This window comes from Protopterus annectens, chromosome 8.part0, assembly GCF_019279795.1.
Source record: "Protopterus annectens isolate FY-2018-M chromosome 8.part0, PAN1.0, whole genome shotgun sequence".
Lineage (NCBI taxonomy): Eukaryota > Metazoa > Chordata > Ceratodontiformes > Protopteridae > Protopterus > Protopterus annectens.
This window is the reverse complement of record NC_056741.1, coordinates 348,172,427-348,194,557: the sequence shown is the minus strand read 5'-3', so window position 1 is coordinate 348,194,557 and position 22,131 is coordinate 348,172,427. Positions and strand designations below refer to the sequence as shown.

At 37.2% G+C, this 22,131-nt stretch overlaps 1 protein-coding gene across 3 annotated transcripts in view; it reads left to right on the top strand.

The window, feature by feature from the left end:
* Positions 1-22,131, top strand: part of LOC122808802 (alpha-2-macroglobulin-like) — a 476,844-nt gene that overhangs the window by 103,752 nt on the left and 350,961 nt on the right. The window contains exon 4 of one of the 3 annotated variants that reach the window (XM_044079853.1): positions 20,093-20,214. In XM_044079853.1, the coding sequence (XP_043935788.1) occupies positions 20,093-20,214 (122 nt within the window). Of the gene's footprint in view, positions 1-20,092; positions 20,215-20,306; positions 20,355-20,683; positions 20,702-22,131 lie in introns of those variants that run through there. The other 2 variants (XM_044079854.1, XM_044079855.1) reach the window with 2 other exon arrangements.

Here is a 22,131-nt window from a genome sequence, read left to right as displayed (position 1 = left end):
TAACTCACTCAATTCTTTATAACTCCACATCCTGCCACTCAATCTCTAATATTGTATCACAATATAACCCCCACGGTCAACTCCGTTCATCAGACAAACAGCTGCCGGACATCTACAAACTATCAAAAAACATTGCCAAGCCATTATATAAATATTCAGTTGCTCATTCCTGGAACTCCCTTTCTCATAATATTAGAAGTATCCCCTATAAGTCATAATTTAAACAAGCACTCAAGCACTACCTACAGAACACCTGGTCCTGTCCCTGTCTAGCTCCAACCTGATCCCACTTACCCTCTTTCCTAATACTACTTCCCTATACTCTCCATCTTTTCTCCTTCCTCTCTTCTTGCTCCTCTTCTTAACAAAATAAACCACCTCCCACTACAAGTGAATACTCTTCTTCTCCCCTGCACCCTCACCATAATGCTGGTGCTATACATATCTATATACATTTATGCAACAACTTGCACTCCCCTGCACCCTCACCATAATGCTGGTGCTATACATATCTATATACATTTATACAACAACTTGTACTCCTATGCACCCTCACCATAATGCTGGTACTATACATATCTATATACATTTATACAACAACTTGTACTCCCCTGCACCCTCACCATAATGCTGGTACTATACATATCTATATACATTTATACAACAACTTGTACTCCCCTGCACCCTCACCATAATGCTGGTACTATACATATCTATATACATTTATACAACAACTTGTACTCCCCAGCACCCTCACCATAATGCTGGTGCTATACATATCTATATACATTTATACAACAACTTGTACTCCCCTGCACCCTCACCATAATGCTGGTGCTATACATATCTATATACATTTATACAACAACTTGTACTCCCCTGCACCCTCACCATAATGCTGGTGCTATACATATCTATATACATTTATACAGCAACTTGTACTCCCCTGCACCCTCACCATAATGCTGGTACTATACATATCTATATACATTTATACAACAACTTGTACTCCCCTGCACCCTCACCATAATGCTGGTTCTATACATATCTATATACATTTATACAACAACTTGTACTCCCCTGCACCCTCACCATAATGCTGGTACTATACATATCTATATACATTTATACAACAACTTGTACTCCCCTGCACCCTCACCATAATGCTGGTACTATACATATCTATATACATTTATACAACAACTTGTACTCCCTGCACCCTCACCATAATGCTGGTGCTATACATATCTATATACATTTATACAACAACTTGTACTCCCTGCACCCTCACCATAATGCTGGTGCTATACATATCTATATACATTTATACAACAACTTGTACTCCCCTGCACCCTCACCATAATGCTGGTACTATACATATCTATATACATTTATACAACAACTTGTATAATGCTGGTACTATACCATATATATATACATACAACAACATGCTCCCTGCACCCTCACCATAATGCTGGTGCTATACATATCTATATACATTTATACAACAACTTGTACTCCCCTGCACCCTCACCATAATGCTGGTGCTATACATATCTATATACATTTATACAACAACTTGTACTCCCCTGCACCCTCACCATAATGCTGGTACTATACATATCTATATACATTTATACAACAACTTGTACTCCCCTGCACCCTCACCATAATGCTGGTACTATACATATCTATATACATTTATACAACAACTTGTACTCCCCTGCACCCTCACCATAATGCTGGTGCTATACATATCTATATACATTTATACAACAACTTGTACTCCCCTGCACCCTCACCATAATGCTGGTGCTATACATATCTATATACATTTATACAACAACTTGTACTCCCCTGCACCCTCACCATAATGCTGGTGCTATACATATCTATATACATTTATACAACAACTTGTACTCCCCTGCACCCTCACCATAATGCTGGTACTATACATATCTATATACATTTATACAACAACTTGTACTCCCCTGCACCCTCACCATAATGCTGGTGCTATACATATCTATATACATTTATACAACAACTTGTACTCCCTGCACCCTCACCATAATGCTGGTGCTATACATATCTATATACATTTATACAACAACTTGTACTCCTGCACCCTCACCATAATGCTGGTACTATACATATCTATATACATTTATACAACAACTTGTACTCCCCTGCACCCTCACCATAATGCTGGTGCTATACATATCTATATACATTTATACAACAACTTGTACTCCCCTGCACCCTCACCATAATGCTGGTGCTATACATATCTATATACATTTATACAACAACTTGTACTCCCCTGCACCCTCACCATAATGCTGGTACTATACATATCTATATACATTTATACAACAACTTGTACTCCCCTGCACCCTCACCATAATGCTGGTGCTATACATATCTATATACATTTATACAACAACTTGTACTCCCTGCACCCTCACCATAATGCTGGTGCTATACATATCTATATACATTTATACAACAACTTGTACTCCCTGCACCCTCACCATAATGCTGGTGCTATACATATCTATATACATTTATACAACAACTTGTACTCCCCTGCACCCTCACCATAATGCTGGTGCTATACATATCTATATACATTTATACAACAACTTGTACTCTGCACCCTCACCATAATGCTGGTACTATACATATCTATATACATTTATACAACAACTTGTACTCCCCTGCACCCTCACCATAATGCTGGTGCTATACATATCTATATACATTTATACAACAACTTGTACTCCCCTGCACCCTCACCATAATGCTGGTGCTATACATATCTATATACATTTATACAACAACTTGTACTCCCCTGCACCCTCACCATAATGCTGGTGCTATACATATCTATATACATTTATACAACAACTTGTACTCTCCTGCACCCTCACCATAATGCTGGTGCTATACATATCTATATACATTTATACAACAACTTGTACTCCCCTGCACCCTCACCATAATGCTGGTACTATACATATCTATATACATTTATACAACAACTTGCTCCCCTGCACCCTCACCATAATGCTGGTGCTATACATATCTATATACATTTATACAACAACTTGTACTCCCCTGCACCCTCACCATAATGCTGGTGCTATACATATCTATATACATTTATACAACAACTTGTACTCCCTGCACCCTCACCATAATGCTGGTGCTATACATATCTATATACATTTATACAACAACTTGCTCCCCTGCACCCTCACCATAATGCTGGTGCTATACATATCTATATACATTTATACAACAACTTGTACTCCCCTGCACCCTCACCATAATGCTGGTGCTATACATATCTATATACATTTATACAACAACTTGTACTCCCCTGCACCCTCACCATAATGCTGGTGCTATACATATCTATATACATTTATACAACAACTTGTACCTCCCCTGCACCCTCACCATAATGCTGGTACTATACATATCTATATACATTTATACAACAACTTGTACTCCCCTGCACCCTCACCATAATGCTGGTGCTATACATATCTATATACATTTATACAACAACTTGTACTCCCCTGCACCCTCACCATAATGCTGGTGCTATACATATCTATATACATTTATACAACAACTTGTACTCCTGCACCCTCACCATAATGCTGGTACTATACATATCTATATACATTTATACAACAACTTGTACTCCCCTGCACCCTCACCATAATGCTGGTGCTATACATATCTATATACATTTATACAACAACTTGTACTCCCCTGCACCCTCACCATAATGCTGGTGCTATACATATCTATATACATTTATACAACAACTTGTACTCCCCTGCACCCTCACCATAATGCTGGTGCTATACATATCTATATACATTTATACAACAACTTGTACTCCTGCACCCTCACCATAATGCTGGTGCTATACATATCTATATACATTTATACAACAACTTGTACTCCCTGCACCCTCACCATAATGCTGGTGCTATACATATCTATATACATTTATACAACAACTTGTACTCCCCTGCACCCTCACCATAATGCTGGTGCTATACATATCTATATACATTTATACAACAACTTGTACTCCCCTGCACCCTCACCATAATGCTGGTGCTATACATATCTATATACATTTATACAACAACTTGTACTCCCCTGCACCCTCACCATAATGCTGGTACTATACATATCTATATACATTTATACAACAACTTGTACTCCCCTGCACCCTCACCATAATGCTGGTACTATACATATCTATATACATTTATACAACAACTTGTACTCCCCTGCATCCTCACCATAATGCTGGTACTATACATATCTATATACATTTATACAACTTGTACTCCCCTACACCCTCACCATAATGCTGGTACTATACATATCTATATACATTTATACAACAACTTGTACTCCCCTGCACCCTCACCATAATGCTGGTGCTATACATATCTATATACATTTATACAACAACTTGTACTCCCTTGCACCCTCACCATAATGCTGGTGCTATACATATCTATATACATTTATACAACAACTTGTACTCCTGCACCCTCACCATAATGCTGGTGCTATACATATCTATATACATTTATACAACAACTTGTACTCCCTGCACCCTCACCATAATGCTGGTGCTATACATATCTATATACATTTATACAACAACTTGTACTCCCTGCACCCTCACCATAATGCTGGTGCTATACATATCTATATACATTTATACAACAACTTGTACTCCCCTGCACCCTCACCATAATGCTGGTACTATACATATCTATATACATTTATACAACAACTTGTACTCCCCTGCACCCTCACCATAATGCTGGTACTATACATATCTATATACATTTATATAACAACTTGTACTCCCCTGCACCCTCACCATAATGCTGGTACTATACATATCTATATACATTTATACAACAACTTGTACTCCCCTGCACCCTCACCATAATGCTGGTGCTATACATATGTGTATACATTTATACAAAAACTTGTACTCCCCTGCACCCTCACCATAATGCTGGTACTATACATATCTATATACATTTATATAACAACTTGTACTCCCCTGCACCCTCACCATAATGCTGGTACTATACATATCTATATACATTTATACAACAACTTGTACTCCCTGCACCCTCACCATAATGCTGGTGCTATACATATGTGTATACATTTATAAAAACTTGTACTCCCTGCACCCTCACCATAATGCTGGTACTATACATATCTATATACATTTATACAACAACTTGTACTCCCCTGCACCCTCACCATAATGCTGGTGCTATACATATCTATATACATTTATACAACAACTTGTACTCCCCTGCACCCTTACCATAATGCTGGTACTATACATATCTATATACATTTATACAACAACTTGTACTCCCCTGCACCCTCACCATAATGCTGGTACTATACATATCTATATACATTTATACAACAACTTGTACTCCCCTGCACCCTCACCATAATGCTGTTACTATACATATCTATATACATTTATACAACAACTTGTACTCCCTGCACCCTCACCATAATGCTGGTGCTATACATATCTATATACATTTATACAACAACTTGTACTCCCTGCACCCTCACCATAATGCTGGTGCTATACATATCTATATACATTTATACAACAACTTGTACTCCCTGCACCCTCACCATAATGCTGGTGCTATACATATCTATATACATTTATACAACAATTTGTACTCCCCTGCACCCTCACCATAATGCTGGTACTATACATATCTATATACATTTAAACAACAACTTGTACTCCCTGCACCCTCACCATAATGCTGGTGCTATACATATCTATATGCATTTATACAACAACTTGTACTCCCTGCACCCTCAGCATAATGCTGGTACTATACATATCTATATACATTTATACAACAACTTGTACTCCTGCACCCTCACCATAATGCTGGTACTATACATATCTATATACATTTATACAACAACTTGTACTCCGCTGCACCCTCACCATAATGCTGGTGCTATACATATCTATATACATTTATACAACAACTTGTACTCCCTGCACCTCACCATAATGCTGGTGCTATACATATCTATATACATTTATACAACAACTTGTACTCCCTGCACCCTCACCATAATGCTGGTACTATACATATCTATATACATTTATACAACAACTTGTACTCCCTGCACCCTGACCATAATGCTGGTGCTATACATATCTATATACATTTATACAACAACTTGTACTCCCCTGCACCCTCACCATAATGCTGGTGCTATACATATCTATATACATTTATACAACAACTTGTACTCCCCTGCACCCTCACCATAATGCTGGTGCTATACATATCTATATACATTTATACAACAACTTGTACTCCCTGCACCCTCACCATAATGCTGGTGCTATACATATCTATATACATTTATACAACAACTTGTACTCCCTGCACCCTCACCATAATGCTGGTACTATACATATCTATATACATTTATACAACAACTTGTACTCCCCTGCACCCTCACCATAATGCTGGTGCTGTACATATCTATATACATTTATACAACAACTTGTACTCCTGCACCCTCACCATAATGCTGGTGCTGTACATATCTATATACATTTATACAACAACTTGTACTCCCCTGCACCCTCACCATAATGCTGGTGCTGTACATATCTATATACATTTATACAACAACTTGTACCCCTGCACCCTCACCATAAAGCTGGTGCTATACATATCTATATATATTTATACAACAACTTGTACTCCCTGCACCCTCACCATAATGCTGGTGCTATACATATCTATATACATTTATACAACAACTTGTACTCCCCTGCACCCTCACCATAATGCTGGTGCTATACATATCTATATACATTTATACAACAACTTGTACTCCCCTGCACCCTCACCATAATGCTGGTGCTATACATATCTATATACATTTATACAACAACTTGTACTCCTGCACCCTCACCATAATGCTGGTGCTATACATATCTATATACATTTATACAACAACTTGTACTCCCTGCACCCTCACCATAATGCTGGTGCTATACATATCTATATACATTTATACAACAACTTGTACTCCCCTGCACCCTCACCATAATGCTGGTGCTAGACATATCTATATACATTTATACAACAACTTCCCCTGCACCCTCACCATAATGCTGGTGCTATACATATCTATATACATTTATACAACAACTTGTACTCCCTGCACCCTCACCATAATGCTGGTGCTATACATATCTATATACATTTATACAACAACTTGTACTCCCTGCACCCTCACCATAATGCTGGTACTAGACATATCTATATACATTTATACAACAACTTGTACTCCCTGCACCCTCACCATAATGCTGGTACTTATATACATTTATACAACAACTTGTACTCCCTGCATCCTCACCATAATGCTGGTACTATACATATCTATATACATCTATATACATTTATACAACAACTTGTACCCTGCACCCTCACCATAATGCTGGTGCTATACATATCTATATACATTTATACAACAACTTGTACTCCCCTGCACCCTCACCATAATGCTGGTGCTATACATATCTATATACATTTATACAACAACTTGTACTCCCCTGCACCCTCACCATAATGCTGGTGCTATACATATCTATATACATTTATACAACAACTTGTACTCCCCTGCACCCTCACCATAATGCTGGTACTATACATATCTATATACATTTATACAACAACTTGTACTCCCCTGCACCCTCACCATAATACTGGTACTATACATATCTATATACATTTATATAACAACTTGTACTCCCCTGCACCCTCACCATAATGCTGGTACTATACATATCTATATACATTTATACAACAACTTGTACTCCCCTGCACCCTCACCATAATGCTGGTGCTATACATATGTGTATACATTTATACAAAACTTGTACTCCCTGCACCCTCACCATAATGCTGGTACTATACATATCTATATACATTTATATAACAACTTGTACTCCCCTGCACCCTCACCATAATGCTGGTACTATACATATCTATATACATTTATACAACAACTTGTACTCCCCTGCTCCCTCACCATAATGCTGGTGCTATACATATGTGTATACATTTATAAAAACTTGTACTCCCTGCACCCTCACCATAATGCTGGTACTATACATATCTATATACATTTATACAACAACTTGTACTCCCCTGCACCCTCACCATAATGCTGGTGCTATACATATCTATATACATTTATACAACAACTTGTACTCCCCTGCACCCTTACCATAATGCTGGTACTATACATATCTATATACATTTATACAACAACTTGTACTCCCCTGCACCCTCACCATAATGCTGGTACTATACATATCTATATACATTTATACAACAACTTGTACTCCCCTGCACCCTCACCATAATGCTGTTACTATACATATCTATATACATTTATACAACAACTTGTACTCCCCTGCACCCTCACCATAATGCTGCTGCTATACATATCTATATACATTTATACAACAACTTGTACTCCCCTGCACCCTCACCATAATGCTGGTGCTATACATATCTATATACATTTATACAACAACTTGTACTCCCCTGCACCCTCACCATAATGCTGGTGCTATACATATCTATATACATTTATACAACAATTTGTACTCCCCTGCACCCTCACCATAATGCTGGTACTATACATATCTATATACATTTAAACAACAACTTGTACTCCCCTGCACCCTCACCATAATGCTGGTGCTATACATATCTATATGCATTTATACAACAACTTGTACTCCCCTGCACCCTCAGCATAATGCTGGTACTATACATATCTATATACATTTATACAACAACTTGTACTCCCCTGCACCCTCACCATAATGCTGGTACTATACATATCTATATACATTTATACAACAACTTGTACTCCGCTGCACCCTCACCATAATGCTGGTGCTATACATATCTATATACATTTATACAACAACTTGTACTCCCCTGCACTCTCACCATAATGCTGGTGCTATACATATCTATATACATTTATACAACAACTTGTACTCCCCTGCACCCTCACCATAATGCTGGTACTATACATATCTATATACATTTATACAACAACTTGTACTCCCCTGCACCCTGACCATAATGCTGGTGCTATACATATCTATATACATTTATACAACAACTTGTACTCCCCTGCACCCTCACCATAATGCTGGTGCTATACATATCTATATACATTTATACAACAACTTGTACTCCCCTGCACCCTCACCATAATGCTGGTGCTATACATATCTATATACATTTATACAACAACTTGTACTCCCCTGCACCCTCACCATAATGCTGGTGCTATACATATCTATATACATTTATACAACAACTTGTACTCCCCTGCACCCTCACCATAATGCTGGTACTATACATATCTATATACATTTATACAACAACTTGTACTCCCCTGCACCCTCACCATAATGCTGGTGCTGTACATATCTATATACATTTATACAACAACTTGTACTCCCCTGCACCCTCACCATAATGCTGGTGCTGTACATATCTATATACATTTATACAACAACTTGTACTCCCCTGCACCCTCACCATAATGCTGGTGCTGTACATATCTATATACATTTATACAACAACTTGTACTCCCCTGCACCCTCACCATAATGCTGGTGCTATACATATCTATATACATTTATACAACAACTTGTACTCCCTGCACCCTCACCATAATGCTGGTGCTATACATATCTATATACATTTATACAACAACTTGTACTCCCCTGCACCCTCACCATAATGCTGGTGCTATACATATCTATATACATTTATACAACAACTTGTACTCCCCTGCACCCTCACCATAATTCTGGTGCTATACATATCTATATACATTTATACAACAACTTGTCCCCTGCACCCTCACCATAATGCTGGTGCTATACATATCTATATACATTTATACAACAACTTGTACTCCCTGCACCCTCACCATAATGCTGGTGCTATACATATCTATATACATTTATACAACAACTTGTACTCCCTGCACCCTCACCATAATGCTGGTGCTAGACATATCTATATACATTTATACAACAACTTGTACTCCCCTGCACCCTCACCATAATGCTGGTGCTATACATATCTATATACATTTATACAACAACTTGTACTCCCCTGCACCCTCACCATAATGCTGGTGCTATACATATCTATATACATTTATACAACAACTTGTACTCCCCTGCACCCTCACCATAATGCTGGTACTAGACATATCTATATACATTTATACAACAACTTGTACTCCCCTGCACCCTCACCATAATGCTGGTACTATACATATCTATATACATTTATACAACAACTTGTACTCCCCTGCATCCTCACCATAATGCTGGTACTATACATATCTATATACATTTATACAACTTGTACTCCCCTGCACCCTCACCATAATGCTGGTACTATACATATCTATATACATTTATACAACAACTTGTACTCCCCTGCACCCTCACCATAATGCTGGTGCTATACATATCTATATACATTTATACAACAACTTGTACTCCCCTGCACCCTCACCATAATGCTGGTGCTATACATATCTATATACATTTATACAACAACTTGTACTCCCCTGCACCCTCACCATAATGCTGGTGCTATACATATCTATATACATTTATACAACAACTTGTACTCCCCTGCACCCTCACCATAATGCTGGTGCTATACATATCTATATACATTTATACAACAACTTGTACTCCCCTGCACCCTCACCATAATGCTGGTGCTATACATATCTATATACATTTATACAACAACTTGTACTCCCCTGCACCCTCACCATAATGCTGGTACTATACATATCTATATACATTTATACAACAACTTGTACTCCGCTGCACCCTCACCATAATGCTGGTACTATACATATCTATATACATTTATATAACAACTTGTACTCCCCTGCACCCTCACCATAATGCTGGTACTATACATATCTATATACATTTATACAACAACTTGTACTCCCCTGCACCCTCACCATAATGCTGGTGCTATACATATGTGTATACATTTATACAAAAACTTGTACTCCCCTGCACCCTCACCATAATGCTGGTACTATACATATCTATATACATTTATATAACAACTTGTACTCCCCTGCACCCTCACCATAATGCTGGTACTATACATATCTATATACATTTATACAACAACTTGTACTCCCCTGCACCCTCACCATAATGCTGGTGCTATACATATGTGTATACATTTATAAAAAAACTTGTACTCCCCTGCACCCTCACCATAATGCTGGTACTATACATATCTATATACATTTATACAACAACTTGTACTCCCCTGCACCCTCACCATAATGCTGGTGCTATACATATCTATATACATTTATACAACAACTTGTACTCCCCTGCACCCTCACCATAATGCTGGTACTATACATATGTGTATACATTTATACAAAAACTTGTACTAAAACCTTATTTGTGCCAACATCCATGCTGTATAACCTCTCATTGTGATGTGATTTCAATGTTGAATGTTGTAATTGCAGTGGGACCAATCTGGTATCCTCTTGTTGTATAATTATTCTTATTGTGATGTAATTTCTTTTTGAATAGCTGTAATTTCAACTGGAACTTTTCTCACTGGGTCTCCGTTGAAAATGGGCCATCAGGCTCAGCTGGACCAACCCAGTTAATAAATGACAATGAATAAATAAAAAAACAGTATCTAAGGTTTCACCTGATGGCATGCAATAGTTTTAAGTCATTTGTTTTTTTGAAGTATTAAGTATATATTAAAATATTGTTTATTTTCATAATTACTAACAAAAGCTAGTAGTATCTCTAGTATAGTGTGATATAAATGAACATTAGCAATGAATTTTCCTGTCTTCCACCAGGGCATTTCACACCATACCCCCACAATAGCTTAAAAGTCTGTCAGTTATGAAAATATAAACATAAACAAGAAAATGCTTACAATAAGTGGAAAACAGTGGTTAATTTCTCTACTGTAGGATATCATACATTAACAATGTTACTGTCATTTTGTTCATTTCTCCTTGACCTTTGTAATATTGCCTGTTATTAACTGGCAAGTCACTCAGAAACAAAAAAGTTCTGGATGCACTAAAGAGTTATAGGTGTTAACTGGACAAATATATAAAAGGTGCTATAGGCTTGAATGAATTACCGAACTAAAGACTTCACTGTCCACTGCCGCAATGAAAGGTATAGTATCCTTTTGTGCATACCACTCTGGCTTGTGAACAAAGTTAAAAAAAAATAATGTCTATGCTGTCTGCAATCCCAACATGAGCTATAGCAACATACTGTGCACATCTCCAAGCACACCTCAGAAACTGGATTGTAAGAAAATGAAAGAACTAATGAGAGAACCCCCCCCCCCCCCCTCCACCCACACAAATTACATTGACCTTCTGTGCACACTTCATAGCAAGGCCAGTTTTAGACTAGATATATTTCAGGGAAGAGGCTACTAGTAAACCTGTGTCAAAATCCAGTAATACGGCCTAGGGTCTGGAAGCCACCAGACACCCAGAAGCTCCGAGTGTATGGCTGTTCTGTGATCTAATTTATGTCTTATTTTTGATATATAATGCTTTGCTAAGTGTTTTTTATGTTTTTCTTGCTACCCTGAACTGTTAAATAAATTTTGTGTATCTACAGAAAAAATCAGTGATATTATTTACACATGGGGTGGGAGGTTGGTATAATTGTTAAGGTATTTACCTTACATTCACAAGGTGTATGGTTTGATTCTTATGTGGGGTAACTGGCTAGGCTTAAAACAACCCATAAGGGCAGTTAGCCAAGTACTAATCTGTGAACTTATGAACCTACACACACCCACAAACACACACACCACACACACACACACACACACACACACACACACACACACACACACACACACACACACACACACACACACACACACACACACACGTGCACGCATGCACGTACATTGCATGCTTAATTACAGGCAAATTGCATGAAGAACAGTTCACTTATCTCATGACTTTGGGGTGTAGGAGGAAACCAGAGCATATGCATAAACACACACAGATACAGAGAGGACATATATAGTCCAGACAGAAGAAGTAACTGTCAAGAATTCAACCACACCTATGAGCTGTGAGATGGCAACATTATTCTCTGTTCCACTGGGTCAATGATCAGTTATTTTCATATACTTCCTATCCTGTCCCTGCCAGACCCAGAGGATAACCACATATGATATGCAGTGCTGCTGCTTGTGATGGGAAGTGAAAGAAATTATAGCCAACTTGTTACTCTTAAATACAGTGCAGCCCCCACCCCGGAGACACAAGCATTAACTATAGTAATATTAGTTTTGCACTGAGTTCAGCAACTACAATATAATATTTGACACTAATGCTACCATCTGTGACTGGTGTTTAACTGTGATAAAAAAACAGCATGATAAATCACTTGTATCCACAGATTCATAGGTTGGTACTAGGCTATTGGCCCTAGGGCCTATACAAGCCTAGCCATAACAATTCCCTGGCTATTTCTTCCCACAGTATTTACTGCTACTTAGCTTTTATACCCATCCGTTAAATACACTTTACCATACACACATCAGATGTCTAACAGTGGTAAAATAAATGACTGTGACAGTGATAATGTGGTCCATCTTACTTCACACAGATGTACACTAATCCTGCAGAGCCATATTAGTGAGTGATTAAATTGAGTAAATTAGAATTGGATCAGTTATTTTCATACACAGATAGCTACAACACTCACCAAGCGGTTTTAGCCACTTCTCTGTGCACTTCAGACATTTGATTGGGAAAAAGCAGTTATGGCTATCCAATGAATTTTAATTTTGTTACATACAGTAGCCGCTCACTAAAGTATTCCAAACTAATTCCGTCAAACCCCATTAATTCAGCAAAACCAGACTAATGAACAAAGAACAGGAGTTAGCCGTTGTGTTACTCTGATGTTTCCAGCAATTAGAGCTAATTTGATTGTTTGCTTCTCAGATGACTGACTCTTACAAAAATTCTTCTTCCCAGTTAGGGGTCACCACAGTGGATCATCTGTCCGCTCATGATTTGCAGTGGAGTTTTTATGGTGCACCCAACCTTCCACAGGAGGCACACACATGCACACGTAGGGCCAATTTAGAGTGTCCAATCCACCTACTGCATGTCTTTGGTTGGAAACCGGAGCAAACCCATGCGACCACAGGGAGGACATGCAGACTCTGCACAGAAGGCACCACAGCCGAGAATCGAACCGGAGAACGTCTTGCTGTGAGGCAGCAATGCTAACCACTGCATCACCGTGGTTGCCCACTGACTCTTACAAAAACATTTACTTTTCATCAGGTCTTCCTGCAATATTTGAAGAGCTCAAATGGTGTTATCCTCAAGACCAGGCAGAACTACAGAGAAAAGAGTTATTACAAAATGTGAGGCAATAGAGATGGAGTTCAATGGACATGTTATTAAGTTTTGCCAGCAATTAATATCAGTTAAAAAAGTAATAAGATATGGGTTGCTAGTAAGTCTGAAAAGAAGATTGGGAATCTGCCTTACTTCTGCAACATGGAAGACTTTCTGGTCCCAGAATGAGCTACCCTATCATGTACATTTTGAATATGGAGCTGGAAATTTCTCAGATTGCATACTATACACTTTAACAGCAGTTGCATTGATAGTTGGAGATGTGGTTCTGGTGACAGTGGTATTTGGATCTGCATGTTTTGAGACAGTTAAAAGCTTGCCCCATGCCAAGATGTAGCTGTTTTCTCCTCTCATTCTTCTGGCCTGATGGGATAACTTTCATCCCTGTTTTGTTCTTATTAAACGTTCTAGAGAATGGTAATGGACGAGACATGAGCAGTCATTTCTGTATGCAATCATATTGCTTTCTAAGGAGGCAATCACTAAGAAGTGGAAGTCACTTAATCCTCATATAGTTACAGACTTACTTAGACTTTTGACAAGCATAACAAACATATTTATCTATATCTATATCAATATACAGATATTGATATATTCATGGATGTGTGTGTGTGTGTGTGTGTGTGTGTGTGTGTGTGTGTGTGTGTGTGTGTGTGTGTGTGTGTGTGCGCATGTATACATATTTGTTATTTTTTGCAAAAAGAAACATCTAAAAGCTATAAAATATAACATGGGTAGCAGGAAATAAATCACAGGTTTATGAAACAGTTATTGTAAAAATAAGAGCTAGCAATAAAGTGCAAGAAAGTAGAAAAACAATATTTAATCTTGTATGCACCTGGTAGATAAGTAAAAGTTATTGAAGTATGACACAGTGTGCAGAGCTAAATGTTATAGTAGCTGCAAAAGAGCAAAGGAAATCATCCATATATAATCAGTTCAGTATTTGTAGTATAATATGAGTCATTTATGAAATGCTGTTACTTCATAGATATTGATTTATATGTTGGAGATGTGTAGCTCGTAGAAAAAGGTAAATGTTTTGGCCAAAGCAGATGCTGGCCAAAAAATGTGGATTACTGATAGGTTAAGATACTGTAGTTCTATAAGATGACAAAGCAAAATGGTATATATCACTAGACAGGAGGGAACTGTTCAGGTTCTTGTTCATATCAGTTTATGCAATGTTCTGTCAGGGATTAGAGGCTAAAGTCAAGGCAATTCCGTAGCTTTAAAAGATATAAAAAGCAAGTTGACAGAATTTAATTTATTCTGATGTAGGGAAGTATAAAGTACATTGAAACATGAAAAAAATAATACAGAAATAGTAGTTAGCATTACCACCTCACAGCAAAAGGTTCTCCAGCTGAATTTTTAGATGGGATACCTTTTGTGCATACCTCTCAATCTCTTAGATCAAGAAATTTGGACAAAGCCATAAATAATGGGGGGACAAAGGCCCACTACAGACAATTTTGAAATATTGCTCTTGCAAACTTAGTAAGTTGATATAAGTTGATATAATAATAGGTTTTGCATTAGGCTGAATTTTCCGAAGGGTATGAAGCCTGAAACTCAAATGTCTGTCATTAATTTCTGTCTTCAGTTTTTAATAACTTGCTAGTCATTTGCTAGAAAACCACAATTTTATGAAAAAAGGACCAAAAATATAAAGCAAATATCTGGAATTCTGAGAAAATTTGTACAGTTGAGGGGTATGCTTTTGTGCAGAGTCTACATGTCTCCCTGCATCCATATGGGTTTTCATCATGTGCTCCATCTTCATCACACTGCCCAAAGATATGCAGTTGGCTAATTAGCATTCTCCAAAATTAACTGTGCATGTAATGTATAAGGTAGTGAGAGTATGCATTCTTTAATAGACCAGCTCCCTACCGAGAATAGGGTTCAATGCCTTGCACTCATGGATTGCTGGGATTAGTGCCATCTTCTCTGCAGTCATGTAATGGATGTAGTAAATTACTGGAAGCTGGGAGGATAACTACAGTAACACAAGAGAAACAGGTAATGCATATTCTGAATATCTGGAGGAAGGGTGACCCAACAACAAATTATAGAGAGACTGACGGAAGGTAGTTCTGGTTATGGATAATTAATCTGGGGCAAGCTGCCTTATATCATTCAAGTACAGAGCACTTGAAAGGAAGACCACATGGTGTTATTTTTCAACTTAACTGCTGCACTGAAGTTGCAGTATTCAGTGCTGTCATGAATCAGGTTAGAGCTAAGAAAATTAAACAAGTAAGCAAAAAGTTGCTCGTTTTAACATCTTTTTGTCCCACTTAAATGTAACTGTGACTGAGAACACCAGACAACTGCCGATTAGCCTGCCAGCAGTCAATAATTTATCACCTCATTAACCAGCTGCTGGCAGATATGCTCATGTCCAAAAAATAGTCATCCTAATTGTCCCCAGAAGTTTATGTCATGGCATGTAAATGCCCCTGTATATCTTTATTTTGTCCATCTCTGGGTTATTTGCACAGACAGCACTAAAAGCTTCCTTGGGAATGTAAGGCTATGTTTTAAAAGATCCTCACAGATCAATAGCCAATAAGTATGTATGAACCTATGAATCTATCTGTGTCAAATGATAAACTACATTCATACTGAGTAAAAATCCACAAATTCAGTCAGTGGAAATGATTATAGTTTTGCTAAAGAATACACAGCTTTCATGTGTTCTCAGCAGATTTCCAGGAAATACTTCCTAATATTGTACTTTCAGGTTTTAAAATGCCGTTTGAAGCATACCTCTCAACCTCTTAGAAAACAAAATCTGGACAAAGCAATAAATAATGGGAGGACAAAGGCCCAAAAACAGGGACAATTTTTAAATATTGCTCTTACAAACCTAGAAAGTTGATAGACTAACAAGTTTTCCTTTAGCATGATTTTTAAAGGGCAAGAAATCTGAAACTCAAACACCTGTCATTATAGTAATATCCAGTCTTTAATGACTTGCCAGAAAACCACAATTTTATGAAAAAACGGACCAAGTATATGAGGTAAAAATCTGGACATTGTGCGAAAATCTGTGCAGTTGAAAGGTATAGTTTGAAAACTAACTTAGAGTGGAACTCAAAATGGCATTCCCAAGCTTAACTGAGAAATGTTACTCGTATATTTAATGTATTTAGTCCTGATAGATAGAAATCAATTAATCCTCTTGAGTCTTGAAGTCTATTAAGCCAGGAAATCACTTGTTTCCTCAGAGTTTCTGTCCAAAATCCTCTGCTGAAAAATATCTGATATGATTTGCATCTTTTCAATGTGAGTTACAAAATACTGTAAAATACAAAAGCTGTTTGATAGACAACAGATGAGCACTACTGTTAGTATCAAAGGTGCATCTGCTGATGCTGATGTTTTATTGCAGATTTATGAAAGAAAATTTAAATTTTTTTCCACAATTGCTAGTATAACAGCCAGACAAGATGTTATATCTCTTAGAGTGCAAACAGACGTGTATATACACTCCAGTAACTATATATACTAACTCCAGAATCCCACTACAGTGGGGAACAAGGCATATACCTGTTTAGATGAAACGAGTTTTGGTCAAATGTGTTTTCAGTGAAGTGAGCTTTCAGTGAATTCTGCTCAGGGAATTCAAATGAGGCTTCGACAAAATGAGTTTCAGTGAAATGTGTTTTCTATCAAACAAAGTAGACCCATATATATATATATATATATATATATATATATATATATATATATTAGCAAACAGCAATATTAATCTATAAACCTGTACATGTTACATGGCATGTATAAGTGACAAAATTGTGTGTCTTAATATTGTGTATAGGATGGCACCATTTGTTCATTTATAGGTCACACAGCTTTCACAATAATGCAGAAATGAAAATATTGCAAATATCTATAACTGTTTAAAAAATATACAGAATCTTAACATTACTTACTATTTAATTACACTTCTGAGACCAATTATTTGCATATGCTGGCCACAACATTCCAATATCATACTCTATTTTTTTTTTTGGATTTTAATGTAAATATGGAAATGATGTCAAGCTATACCTACACCAATCAATGCAGTCCTGTGTATCTCATACTGACCATTGTAGTGTGCTTTCTTAGCAAATCACGTTAGACTGTAGATTTCACCTTGCTGCTTTAGTTTTAAATATGCAGCTGTAGCAAAATTTCAGAAATTAGACTGAAAACACCACTGGGCCTACTTACACAGGAATACTGGAATGTCTTATGTGAAGCTGAGTATACTGTCATAGGAAACAACGAGGTAAGGAAACATAGCATAAATAAGGCAGTGCTGATCTGCTTCTTTCAGAATCTAGTGAGTAGCGTGCTTGTATGACTTAGTTTGATAGGCAGCAGTTTTATTGAGTTGTTTTGGTCGCAGTAATTTTGTGTTATTTGTTATCCTCTTGGAAAATATCACTTGGCGGAATGTCAGAGCTGTAGTATTCACAACAGAGTTTGGGTTTTGTTAGGAAATTACCTATTGGGCTAGAATCGATTGACTGTGTACTGTGTGGGAATGTGGTCTTCTAAATTAACTACTGTGAGTAATATGTCGATATGCTATGTTTTGTGCTTTTCCGATTTTCTGTTTTACTGAATAGTTTTTTATTGCTTTTCAAAAATGTGAATTTGATTTTGTCGTTTTTTGACTAAGTTATCTTCAAAGGAGGACTTCAAATCTGTATGGAATACTATAGAGGTATAAATAGAGAAAAGTGAAATGTAATAACTTCTTTTACTTTATTTTGTGATATTTTCACATATTCTGTGCACAGCCACTCCTTCCAGACAAGGAGCTTATAAAACATGTGTTGTTACATCATTTACACATTTACACCACAAGAATGAAAATAGGAATTTCTCTTTGTTTTTGAGACACTCATCATATTCAATATGTTGATCAATGACATTTGGTTTGAAAGTCTGGACTTACATATGTACATGTATCTCTGTTACAAATATCAATTGATGGTGTATGTTTATTTTAAAGTTGTGTTGATTGTGTGACCTAAAGCCACAGTTATAGTACAGCTTTTTATAATTTCTACTTTATAACCTTGGTATTCAAAAGCTTAATTCCAAGCGATATGATAACATTTTCTAAGTATGTTTAAACTACTTTATTAGAAAAAAAACAGTCATGGATAAAACCATGTTTTATGAATGTGTTGTGCTAAGGGTAACAGTCATTCACATCTAATACTAGCACATGGAAAATATTGAAACTTCTGGAGCCTATCACCTGTGTGACATCAGTCTTAAGTATATAATTAAGAATTATCTTCAAGATGTATCCAGACTGTTAGTCCTACATAAATTTTCATATGTAAGACATTATGAGATCTTTTTCCCCAATCTTCTTGTTTAGACTAACATGAATAAAATGCATTTTACTTGACATAATTATTCCTACCCTAACCAGTCTGCAATTTTATTGTAGGTGAAGTAAATTTCACTATACGTGCAGAAGCTATAAAGTCTGATCAGTTATGTGGAAATGAAGAGCCAGTAGTCCCAGAGAAAGGCAGAACTGACACAGTGATCAAACCACTTCTGGTGGAGGTACGTTTTCATAATGGTGGTCACAGAGAAAGGTATAACTGACACAGTGATTAAACCACTTCTGGTCGTGGTAAGTCTTTATATTGGTGGTCCCAGAGAAAGGCAGAACTGACACAGTGATCAAACCACTTCTGGTGGAGGTAAGTCTTTATATTGTTGATCCCAGAGAAAGGCAGAACTGACACAGTGATCAAAGTGCTTCTGGTGGAGGCAGGTTTTCATAATAGCAGTCCCAGAGAAAGGTAGAACTGATACAGTGATTAAACCACTTCTGGTGGAGGTAAGTCTTTATATTGGTGGTCCCAGAGAAAGGCAGAACTGATACAGTGATTAAACCACTTCTGGTGGAGGTAAGTCTTTATAGTGGTCCCAGAGAAAGGCAGAACTGACAGGGTGTTCAAACACCTTCTGGTGGAGGCAGGTCTTTATATTGGTGGTCCCGGAGAAAGTCAAAACCTAAATGGTGATCAAACCACTTCTGGTGGAGGTAAGTCTTTATATTGGTAATTTCAGAGAAAGGTAGAGCTGACACTGTCATAAAACACGATATCCACATAGTCCCACACTTGCACGAATACCAAAATACTACGTAGAAAACCAAAAAAAATTCACTACACAGGATAGGCTCAAAGATTAAAAAATATTGTCATTTAATTAAAATAAACGGCTGAGCGCTTTCATCTAAAAAATATAGACTTCATCAGAACACATCCAAAAATCAATTGACAATTCATATACTCTATAACACCAGTCATGTTCATCTAATTAACGTAATTGATATGATGATGTCATATTCTCCTCAATGATAATGTGAAACTGAAAAACTTTTTTTCAAGAAGCATGACAATTTAAAAATAAAAAATGTTTTACATTTACATCCTTGCTTCTATTATAGGTTTAATGGGTATGTATTCATTGATGCTGGGTGGGGTAGTAGCATTCAGTAAAATTTGCCATCTTACTTCCTTTTCACCTAACAATGCTTTAACATTACCCCCTCTGCTTGACTGACTCGACACTTCTAACAGAGCAAATTTAAAGGTAGAACTCCCCCTATTGTCCCTAATATGCCTATATAATGACTTGTTAGCATCTCCTTTTCTAATGGCGTATAAATGATCATATATTCTGTTTTTAAGGTGCCTCCCAGTCTTACCCACATAAAAACTGGGGCATCCACTACACTTGGCAAAATATACAACATTCTGTGTCTGATAATTCCCCCTCTTGAATGTCAAAACCATCCTATCTCTATTTCCTACAGTCAACACTTTATCTACCAGGATGGCATGACAGCATCCACATTTAGTAGTACCACCCTTACCTCCAGATATATGTTGTTTCTCACTCTCAAATTTCTTTTTCAAGTTGCCTCCTGTCCTAAGGACAAATCTGGGTTCCTCCCCCACTAGTGGAAAAATCTCTTGATCACACTTCAAGATATTCCAGTTGTCTCTTTTAACCTTTTTAACTTTTCTGGTAGGGTCATTAAAAGGTAATACACATGTTCTGCTAAATTTGTTGGATGTTGTATCTTTCACTGGGGGATTACTGTTCACCATTTCTACTTCCAACAATGGTTTATATTTATTCCCCCATTCATTGCTAACATATCTCACTGCATCCTCGACCAATGGGGACGGACATCCCCTCTCCTTGAACAAAATACCAATGTATTCTAGTTCTCGCAACATTTCCTGATGGCCTGAAGTCATGCGAGCAGCACATATATATTGTCCTTTGACAATGTTTTTCTTTTGCCTGTTGGGGTGGCAGCTGCTGTACTCCAAATAGGAGTTACTAAAGGTATCCCTTCTAAAAATTTTGGACTTAAATCCTGTGCTAGTAAGGGAAATATATGTGTACAGATAAGGTATACCCTCTGTGCTGGCATGATATGTAAATTTTAAGAATGAA